General features: G+C 38.3%; 1 protein-coding gene across 4 annotated transcripts in view; it reads right to left on the bottom strand.

Annotated features, from left to right (window-relative positions):
• Positions 1-1,780: 1,780 nt before the first annotated feature.
• CSNK1D (casein kinase 1 delta) overlaps positions 1,781-11,034 on the bottom strand; it is a 31,064-nt gene continuing 21,810 nt past the window's right edge. Inside the window, exons 9-10 of one of the 4 annotated variants that reach the window (XM_015817515.1) lie at positions 5,366-5,430; positions 2,228-2,253 (exon numbers count right to left, since the gene is read on the bottom strand). In XM_015817515.1, coding sequence (XP_015673001.1) covers positions 5,398-5,430 — 33 coding nt within the window. In that variant the 3' untranslated portion in view covers positions 2,228-2,253; positions 5,366-5,397. Of the gene's footprint in view, positions 2,254-5,365; positions 5,431-7,544; positions 8,032-11,034 lie in introns of those variants that run through there. The other 3 variants (XM_015817514.1, XM_015817516.1, XM_015817513.1) reach the window with 3 other exon arrangements.

Genomic DNA, 11,034 nt, shown 5'->3' with positions numbered 1-11,034 from the left:
ACACACACACACACACACACACACAAGCTTTAATATGCCGAACACCGATGGCACATGCAAGCAAACAGGCCCACACATTAAAAAAATTAGAAGTCCTTATGAATTTATTTACATAGTTATTAAAGTACACAAATACAGTGGTAATACAAATGAGGTGTTCTGAGATATTGTTACCAATACACAGGTTTATAGAGACATTCTAACTATATTTTCAGCAGGTGATGGTGAGATTTAAGTATAATGGAAGGGCAGAGACTGCCCACAATCAAGAACAATTTGAGAAGTTTGCAGTCAACTTTTTAAGTATAATACAGCAATTGAAGGTTCCAGATATATAGAAAGAAGAGGCTGCCTTTTAAAGTCTCTAACATTACATCATTGACAACAAATATTTACAAAAAGCACACTGAAGTGTAGAACTGTACAAATGGAAGTGCACATGCGCAAAGAACCAACATCTACAGCAACCAGTGATACAATTATTCAAAATTTTCCATGGACCAACATTAAAACACATTCCCATTGCACTCCCCCAATCATAGGTTGCATCAAATCAGACTGGACATACAAATAAGCAATAGATTAATGTTCTAAAGTAGCTAAAGAAAAGTAACAAGATTGTTCATAGTTCAAAATCCACAGAAGTGAAAAAAGAGAGGAAACAAAAGATGACCTGACAAAGCTTTGAAACAAAATGCTTGCAAAGTAACAGGAAAATAAAATCTTATGGAGTTAGACTCGCCACCAAGTTTTCAAGGAGGCAAGAATCTCACATTTATTAAAAAGTAGTAACAACACACCTACATATTGCATTTTCATCCCCGAAGTGGGACTGATGGTGCTTTGAGTGGTATTTGGTATGACTCACATGCCTTCTACTTTCCCAGATTACTAAGGGATAAATATATTGCTCATGAAAACGAAGATTCTTCATGTATATTAGCTGGCACACTAAGTGTTTTGGCCACTATATAAATATATCTTCAGCTGAAGGCCAGCTGTTCCAGGCTTGCACATTTTAATAAAGAATGAAAGAATTCAACAAGCTTGAATGCTCTCTTTGACATCTTGCAGAAGGAACAGATTGCTTATAACTCCCGAGCCTTGGCGGAATGCAGCTGGGCTGGCAGCACTTCCTGCCTCTGTGCGCTCAAGAGGCCCGCCCACGACCGCACTGCTCCGACGGCAGTGGCAGTGCTTAATTGGCATCTGTAGGAACAACCCAGCAGAAACAAGGTACCCTGCCCCTCTCCAAACCCTTTTCTATTATGGATAAAGGTAATACATTCTACGTCCAACATTAAAAACTTCCTGAAAGATTATTTTCGCACTTTTTGTCCTTCAAAATCTATGAAGCGTTATTTTTTTACCTCTACTCGGTACAGCTTTTTCTTCCAAAAGATCTCCCGCTCTTTCTTGACAATATGAGAGACAAATCAACATTTTTTTTAAAAAAAGTGTGGGTGGTACATGGAGGTTTAAATTCTAAAAACAAAAACAAAAAAAAAACCCCCCGACAACGCGGGAAGAACAAGACAGCCATAAGTCAAACTAAAAATTAAAAACCCTTGAGAATCCCCCTTGTCCTGTCGAACGGGACCATACAAAAGTAAATAGTGTAAAATAAAAGGAAACACCTCTAATTCAGTTAGACATTCCCCGTCTCACTTAAGCTTACAAGAAGTTTCAAGTCTTGAGTTTGTTTGTTTGTTTGTTTTAAAACCAAGCTTCAGAATTTTCACATTTCCACACAGGGTTTGAATGAGACAAGACTTTTTTTTTTTAATAGAGAAGTTCAGCCAATAATCTTAGCAAAATGAATACAAAACTTTCTTAAACCAAGTAAAAGATTTATAATTACAGTAGAACAATAAAAAGGGGGGGGGGTGAAGACCGCCGCCTGCTGAGGGACAACTAAAATGGCTATTAAATAACAGGCTGGCAATGCTGTATACCATCGCTTCCTTTTCTAGCCCTGTTGCTAGAGTTCATATAAGGTTATTGGGTTTCGGGCTAAAGCCTCTTGTAGTGTGGCAGCTGCTGGATTCTGTCCATGTTCCTGTGAGTATCTTTAGACAGTGGCAAGGAGAGTTCCAACTGGAATATTTCTTCTGCTCTAGTTTGGGATAGTTTGCTAGTAAAAGCCATTGATAACATAGGAGATCAGCCATGCATTATCTGCCCCTCAATGGCAACATTATTTCACCGATGCACAGCAGATTGGAGTACGCTGGTCGTCGCCAGAGCAGGAATCTATTGAAGCCAAGGAACAGGGTATCAATATCAGCTCACACCTACTGAGACTGCATAAAACCTGGACTCACGCACCATTTTCCATGTATACAACTGAACAGCAACGTCTACTTCAGAAGGATGAAAAGCCAGTACAGAGATTTATGTGCCAACTGAGTCAATGATACACCCACCTGTAATGCCCATGAAGGGAATGACAGAATGACATGTTCCTTGTGTATTAAAGGAATGGTATAAAAAAGCTTCTTGTGAGCAGGGAGAAATATATGCAGAATGGTGAAGAAAAGCCCATGCTAGTTAAAGAGAAAACAGATTAGATAACTCAGGTGAGCTCTTAAAATAGCAATGAAACCCAAAGCAAGGAGCAAGGTGACAAATGCACTGTAAATGTGTGTGTGTGTGTGCGTATACACACACAAATATGCATTACTTATAACAATGTTCCCATCAAAGATGCAACGTCAAGCAAACCCTGTGAGCTCTGCCATCAGAAATTTGATAGCATTTCAATTCCAGTTAAGATGGTGGAAATGAAATAAATTAAAAAGATCCTAAACCTAAACGCTTTGAAAAACCGGTCAAGGTTTAAAATATTCCTAGCGGAAACTATTAATACTGTCAGTATTGCTTTCTTTTGTAATAAGGTTACATTTTATTCTAAATCTATTCAACATATAGGCAATCTGCTACCAAGTCTGTTTGTAAGCCTCCTAGAGTCGCCTCTAGATTAGAGGGGTGCTATATAAATTTAATAAATAAGTATAATCTACAAAATTACTAAAAATCCATTTTTTTCCCCAAATCAGGATAAAAGCAATGGGTTTGCTTTGTGTGCATTAAACCAAGCTTTGCTCCCCTAACAGGATTAAGATGTGCAAGAAGCAACACTTTTTAAAAAGGTATTGGCTATGAGTGGGAAGCAAATCCTCCTATTCAGAATTATACAATAAAGCTTTAGTAGTTAGATTACCAAAACACTGCCAATCTCTAGAGAGCAGTTTGCACATGATTGAGAGCAGGAAGAAAGGTGTTTCCAGGTACCCATCCTTACCTAGTCCATGTCCTTGCTAATGCAAGTCCGAACTCTATAATGCACCAGTATTCCAACAGCCAAAGTTATGCTAGTTTAGATTCATGCATATTTTAAATGACAAGTAACTTCTTTGTGTTGTTTTGAATTAAGATCATCCTTGAATGCAGTTTTGTAGAAACACTGTCAAATTGCCGCAACATTAATGTCTTGTTATGTAACAAGAAGTTTTTTTTTTAAAATATAAATCAGGAACTTGATAGTAGACTGGAATCTTCAGTTTTTCTGTCTAAACTAGACATGTCAAACTTGCAACGTCATGTGACGTCGTGCGACATATCGGAGCTTTTCCCCCATTGCTGACAATGGGGTGGGCGCAGTTTCCTGGTGACGTGTCTGGCCCGAGGGCTGGCAGTTTGACACCCCTGATCTAAACCAAGCATGTCAAACTCACAACGTCACGTGACGTCACACAATGTATTGCGACTTTTTCCCCATTGCCGGCAATGGGGTGGGCGCAGTTTTGGGGTGACGCATCCGGCCCATGGGCCGGCAGTTTGACATGCCTAGTCTAAACACTTGAGGTTTTCCAACATAAATTGTACATAAAAATAGGCAATTAAGCCTTACTGTAATTTGTAAAGAGTTTGGCTATTACATCTTCCCTATTGTCATTTCAACTTTCTTCCTGCCAAACTGGGGAGGAGGAGAAACATGACATGTTTTCTTTGCAGGAAAATGCAAGCAAGCACCTCTTTAGCATAATGTATCTTTACAATCAAGGTTAATTTGGAAGAGAAACCTTCCTTACAATTCTCAACAGTTGGATTATCCAGTTGATCAAATCCAAGTGGATAATAACTTGCAAATCCAAGTGGATAATAACTTGCAAAGGCTTTGGGAGTCAAATATACAAAAGCAGTAATGAGAAGAGGAACAAGAATGATTCAACATTAATAATAGAAATTAGCATATTATGAAGCTTAACCAAATGTCCTTTGGGCAGAGAGGCAAAGCATAACCCAAACAATAAAATGAATGGTCAGGAAAGACAGCACGGCTGTTAGCAAAATCTAAGCATCTCAGGTTGGATAAAACAGCAAAAGAAACAGTTTTGGGAATATTTAAAAATGGCAGCATGCTACATATTGCCCATACACACTTCATTTTGTTTTGGGGAAAACTACCTACTATCAAGACAAAAGGACATAACAAATGATAAGCTTTCGCTATCACTGATTCATTCAATACCAATACAAACATTTAAGTGTCTGTTGTAACAAGTCCAGAGGCAGTTTCCAGCTACTTATCAGTTTTGAAAATGTTTTTTTAATCTTGGCTGCTTGTGGGAAAGGGAGAAAAACAAAGAGGCCACATTAATCTTTTGTTCATCCTACAAGATAATTCTGCTTAAATTAGGCAGTGAAGATGTTCCCAGTCTTAGTTTTCACTACAACTAAAGCCCTGCCCCCTTTAATGTCCATGTGTTGCATATTAAACAGGAGGCAGGGCTTCAATTGTATGGCAACATCCGCCAACTTGATTTTTTAAAATTCCCCCAGATATTCCTATATATTGGAATAATTTAATTTAAATGAATATAGTCTAAATTATCGGCAGTCACAATCTAAGTTGGGCAGCCACATGAATCGACTAAATATTAAAAATGTGCATAGCAAATATGTAATAATATTTTGATGCTCTCTTTAAGGTGTTTTGTTTTTCTCAAATGGGCTACTCAGTTTGCACACTTGCTAAAAAGCAGACTTACTGCTAAGCAATGTAGCAACTGGAGTCATCCCTATGGGGTTATCCCAAATTCTTCCACTTTACTTAGTAATACTGGTTTCACTTACGGATGTTCTAACAAACCATTCTAGTAAAGTACTAAAGCTCTGAGGAAAAAAAGAACTAGTGAAACGCTAAAAGCTTTTGGGAAAAGCACATCTAATGCTATGTCATCTGCAAGGCAGAGGGAAACAAAAGTGCAGAATTAAAATGAAAAGCCACCCCATTTGAATGCCCCAAAGGAGTTCATCCAGACCCACCCACCAAGCTGGAGTCTAGCGAGAAGGGACTCACCCAGTGCTGCTTTCCAACGAGAAGACGAGCAGCTACTTGCCATGGTGTTCGAAAGGAATGCTATTCTGAGGTGGGGGGGAAAAGACAGCCATTTGAAACAATTCCACTGCCCCAAAATTAATTCCAAACTAAGATTCGAAGTGGAGCTGCCCTTCGTTTAGAGCAATGCTCCTTTCAGAAGCCTCAGAGACATTGGCCTTCACAGATTAAAAGCTGTCACCAAAAGGATAACCAGAGAGGTTGCTTTGAGAATGTGTTTTGAGAACTGATGTGTAAAGAATGACTGCTCTGAGCAGCAGGAACAATCAACAGGATTTTGGAAATGTTGGAATGACTCCTAGCTCAAAAGGATCATCAGGTTAACGATTTATTGTCTGTGCTGGCCGTTGATTCAAAAAAACATTTTCCTTTATTACAGTGATAAATTTAACCCATGAGTAAATCAAGGAAACCTGCATCTCTCATTAACACTCCATTAGGTAGAAGCTCAGTCTCCAGCAGGACTCTCCAAATTTGGCAACTTAAGACTTGTGGACTTTAACTCCCAGAATTCCTGAGCCACCATGGCTGTCTGGGGAATTCTGGGAGTTGAAGTCCACAAGTCTTATAGTTGGCTAAGATTGGACAGCCCTGCTCTAGAGCCTTCAGACTAGTAACCACAGATACAAACATTTTGGATGAATATGTTCACTAGAACAGAAGTCCATTTTTGAACGGGAATTACATTTTCTCTCAGTACTTCTTTGTGTACACACAAACCAACACTTCTTCCTAGTGGCAGATGAAGCTTAAATAAACTCATTCTCTTCTCATAAAAACACCCACATTTTCAACAGTCTGTTCTACAGTTCTACAGACCTGAATGATATGTTTAAGAATATAAAACATCACCCATAAGGCAGAAAATGTTAAATTCAAATTATATAAAAGATACCTGCTATGAAGTTCAGCCCATCAAGAAACAAAAAAACAAGCTTAAGTGGTTTCACTGGGGGGGGGGGGAAATCACCTTGTAAATGGTGACTAAACTGAAAAATTAGTATTTCCTACCAGCTAGAAATGGCACTGCAAAAGATAGTAAGAACATCCATCTACCAGCAATTGCATTTTTCCAATTAGTTTTATGAACCCAGTCCCTATGTTTTGTCATGCCGACAAAAAACATTTCTTACAGAACCAATGCTTGAAGCTTATCACTGAGAAAAAGCTATATATCTGAAATTCTCATGAAAAGGAATCATAATAATAAAGGACATCAAAGACACATCAGCTAAATCTAGGCCAACTTTCATTGAGAAAAACCAGGATAAACTGAACTACTTGTTGGAGACTTTCAAATAAGTAACTCTGTAAATACTCAACTAAAATGTTGAAAGTATTTAAGAAAAACAATGAGTATGTGGAACCTGTATGTTAGCATGTGATGCTTCCATCCTTGAGATCAGAATAAAGTTGCTTACTTAGATGAGTCTCATGACATGACAATGCTGGTGCCTGTGGTTCCTGCACAATCATTCTTGCCATCAATTACCAGTATTTTCCAACCCTAGGTATTTTAAGACTAAAACTTCAATTATCCAGCCAGCTGATCTATTTCTCAACAAGGTAATAACTATGTATGCAGGCTTCAGACTCACATGATTAATACTTCTCCCCCTTATAAAAACCCACTCAAACCCATAATCCAAGTCCTCCATATTGACAAGTCTTGCCTGTGATCTCACTACACATTACTAGATATTTGTGGAAGTTGAATGACTCCTGATAGCTGTTTGCCCATGAAAACAGGCGTATATTATCAAGGCTTTGTGTACAGATTCTTCAAAACATTGCAATTATCTCCTGCAAAACTCTGCTCTTTTAGAAATGGCTCCTTCAGCTGTCCTGGTCTCTGATCTATTTGAATGTTATCCATCAATAGGATTTCATCAAGAGTAAGACACTTGAATGCTATTTGTCTCCATCCTGACTCTGTTTCTATCCACTACAAGATAGATTGTACTGTTACAAGTAAAGAACCCTGGCTGGACTACAATACTCATAAAATCTTTGTTTATCTCTTATATGCCACTATGTAGGTATAGCAATACTTCCATCTGGCTCACAATCAACTGCTACTTATATTGCATGTATGTTTCAGCAGAGGCCAAAATAAAAATCTGGCCAGGTTACAGAACCTAGAAGTTTTAGTAGTTTTATTTCATACTTCACAATAACATCCAAACATTTAAGAAGGAAAATGTCCCTTTTAATCCATGTTTCTGCTCTGGGTTAACTCTTCTTTCTTCACCATCTTCTGCTTTTTGCCTCATTTGCTCTTCTTCCTGCACTTCTTTCTTTGCAGCAACTTCAAATTCTCAGCTCCCAGCAGGCTCCACTCACACCCCATCCCCTGGTATACCTGCTAGAGTGGTCACCAAGGAAATAGTTAATGTTGACTATAAGGAGTCAGAACTGGGATTTAATGCTGACAGAATTATCATTCAGGGTGCTAAGGTAAGAATTGACATAATTTAATAGTGCTGAATCCTTAACATTCAGAAGAGGCTAAGATTTCCACGCAGAAGTGTGGGCAGTGACCATACACAACATATATACAACACACAGGCTGTATTTTATCTTCCACAAGGACCATGATCTCTGAAGCCATGTTCTAAGAGTGAAATCTGAGGATGATAAAAATGTCTGCTTTAGAATTATTTGGCCAAATATTTAAAGTACTGTATTTGAACAAAAACTTTAATTTTACTAACACAATGTAGAAAGAGAATTCATAGTTTTGAAGTATTCCATTCTAACCCAGGCCCAATTGCTTTGTTCCTGGTCCTCTGCCTGTTATTGGCTTTAAATCTAATTGAGGGTCCCAAACCCCCAAGTCGTGGCCCACTACAGGGCCGTGATCTGTTTGGAATCGGGCCGCGTGAGCAGTTGGCTGGCGTGCACGCAGCTCAGCTTGTGTAAGTGGCAGGCTGGTTCCCCTCTCCCCACTTGCCAGGCTGCCAAGCTGTAAAGATTGGGGATTGCTGTTCTAATCTTCCTCCCTTGCCGATTAGTATGACATTGCTCTTATGCTACAGGTACCCTGCCAGAAAAGACAACACTGAAGCATGGCAAGTACCATTTGTGGCAACCTAGAATACTGCCTCCATCTAGTATCTTAGGTGATCAATGTAATTGGTGATCTCACCCCACAAAAAGATTTCCATTTTTTAAATTGGATTTTCCCCCCTCAAAATTTGGAACCCTACTTAATTTGATACCCTGACAGTCTAGCTCACCTATTTGAAGGAGTCAACCCTGATAATAATTTTTGCTTCTCTATAGCAAACCAGGGCCAAGGAATGTGGAAGATCAAATAACAAATTACAAGAGCTTAGTTAGCTTGCTTATAGATAAGGCAAATATTTCTTTTAATTCTGAAAGCCCAAATAGAAGACCATTTTACTCTAGATCTTATAACATTTTAAAGTTATAAAACAATATTTAAAAACCATAACTACAATTTAAAGATGGCTTGTATGAAATAAATTATACTTAGCAAGGATCAGATGTGAAACTGCAATTACTTAATTCTTAAGGGAAATACTTGCTAGCCCAGTGATGGCGAACCTTTTAGAGACTGAGTGCCCAAACTGCAACCCAAAACCGACTTATGCATCGTCGAGTGCTGGGTGGGTGTGGCCCATTGGCTGGGTGTTGCCAATTGGCTGGGCGTGGCTGCGGTGGTAACAGCAGACTGGGTGGGACTAAAAAGTTCAATCAATCAATTCCAACTTTGCAAGATCTTATTTTTTCCCGCGAGAAGTTGAAATTGATTGAACTTTTTTTTTTTTTTTGCACATGGCGGCGGAGGCCTAAAGCGAAAAGGTTTTATAAAACCCAGCTGAAGCCCTAGGACTGGGGCGATGGCATGCGTGCCCACAGAGAGGGCTCTGAGTGCCGCCTCTGGCACCCATGCCATAGGTTCGCCACCACTGTGCTAGCCATTCAGAAGGGAAGACTATATGGGTTGGTTAATGTGAAAGCTTGTGCATATTGTACTAGATCCCAGTTTAGCATTAGAAAGGGAAAACCTCTCTATCTAGTCTGCAAGGCTTCTTCCTTGTTTTCTCTTTGTTCTCTGCATCTTAGTATACAAGAAACAGGAAGGAGAAGGGGCTTCTAAGCAATGTCACATAGCCCCTAGGAAGTAACCATAGGACTCTTAGTCCCTTCTTAAGATGGCAATTCTAATTTTGCAAGAATGTTAAAAAAGAAACTTTTCAATTTATTTATTGTAAAACCTATTCTAATTGCTTTTCACTAGGAAAAAAGATTATTGGACCTTTCACAGTCATCCCGGAAAGGAATTTCAATTACATTAGAATGAGAATTCAAATTGCATTAGAGTATGACATTTAGAGAAATCAATGTTGCCTAACACAAATCAAGGGCTCTAACTGATTCAGCACATGTAGAGTTATTGGATTTGGGTTGTAAAAATCCAGAAGATTATTAGATAGTGGCATATTTCTGCTTCCATAGGGTGGTTATCTGGATTTTTGCGACCCAGATCTGCATAATTGAATCAGAATTTACTTCTGAAATATGTGGATTTTGGAATTTTTTGGGACCAGTAAAAAAAGAAGAGGCAAGAACAGCCATGGAGTTACAGAAGGTTTGATCTCTTAAGAAACGTTAAACTCCTGATCTAAAAAAGGCCCTCTCTTACAATTGGATGAAAATAAAAGACACCATATTATTCACAACCTAAAGGAATTTAAAATGATTTAAATTATCATGCCCATCGATAAAATTTACTTCAAACTAATTATTTTCCTTTTAATGAATTAAGAAACCACTTTAAAAAGTTGTCTATGTTAACAGAATTGTGTGCTAGTTGCATTATTATATAGGATATAGAAGAGGGGGCAGTCTTTTTTATTAGAAAAATAACGCACAAAACTGTAGATGGAAAATTTAGTCTTTGTTTATATGAAGAATATGAATATGAAGAATACTGTTCTATGGAACTCAACTATTGCTACCTAAGGATTTGGGCTGAAAATTATCCCTTTATCTGCATAAAATTTAAATTCCAAAATCTTTGGTGACCGGTACCTAATCATTCACAGCTCCTTTAAACCATTAACGATATGCAGTCATTGGCAGCTTTTCTGTTCCATATCAGTTTATAGTCATTAATAAAATGATAATTTAAAAATAACTGGCTACTGATGCCTCCCAAGTGTGCAAGGCAAACATCAACCATATACCAAGAGAATGAAATACTGGGATAAGGCAAGATGGGCTTGAAATTTAATGCCTTCTAAATTCAATATCAAAACCAAAGAAACAGTTACACATATTTTGTATAATGTAGCTCGCTGGACTTCAGTGATTTTGATGTAAAGGAAAGCAAATAATTACACCTCAAGAGTCCAAAAGTGCTTTATTTCCGGTAACTTAAGAGGTTAAAATGCGCACTTTCTTCCTCTTCCTTCGAGGTCTGCAGGAGCTTGGCTTTTCAGATGAAAGGATAAAAGAAAGAGTCTCAAAACCTCACAAGGTTTCATTTTTTTTCAAAATTAGCAAATCTCCCGTAGGATATATTTACTCAAGCCCTAGAGATAAATATATTTGTCAGCAGGTAAGGAAATGCCCTTGCATTAAAGAGCCAAAGAGAACAC

This window comes from Protobothrops mucrosquamatus, unplaced genomic scaffold (assembly GCF_001527695.2).
Source record: "Protobothrops mucrosquamatus isolate PMUCROS unplaced genomic scaffold, P.Mucros_1.0 scaffold600, whole genome shotgun sequence".
In the NCBI taxonomy this organism is placed as follows: Eukaryota; Metazoa; Chordata; class Lepidosauria; order Squamata; family Viperidae; genus Protobothrops; species Protobothrops mucrosquamatus.
Note: the sequence above shows the minus strand (reverse complement) of the source record. Positions and strands in the feature narration are given on the sequence as shown.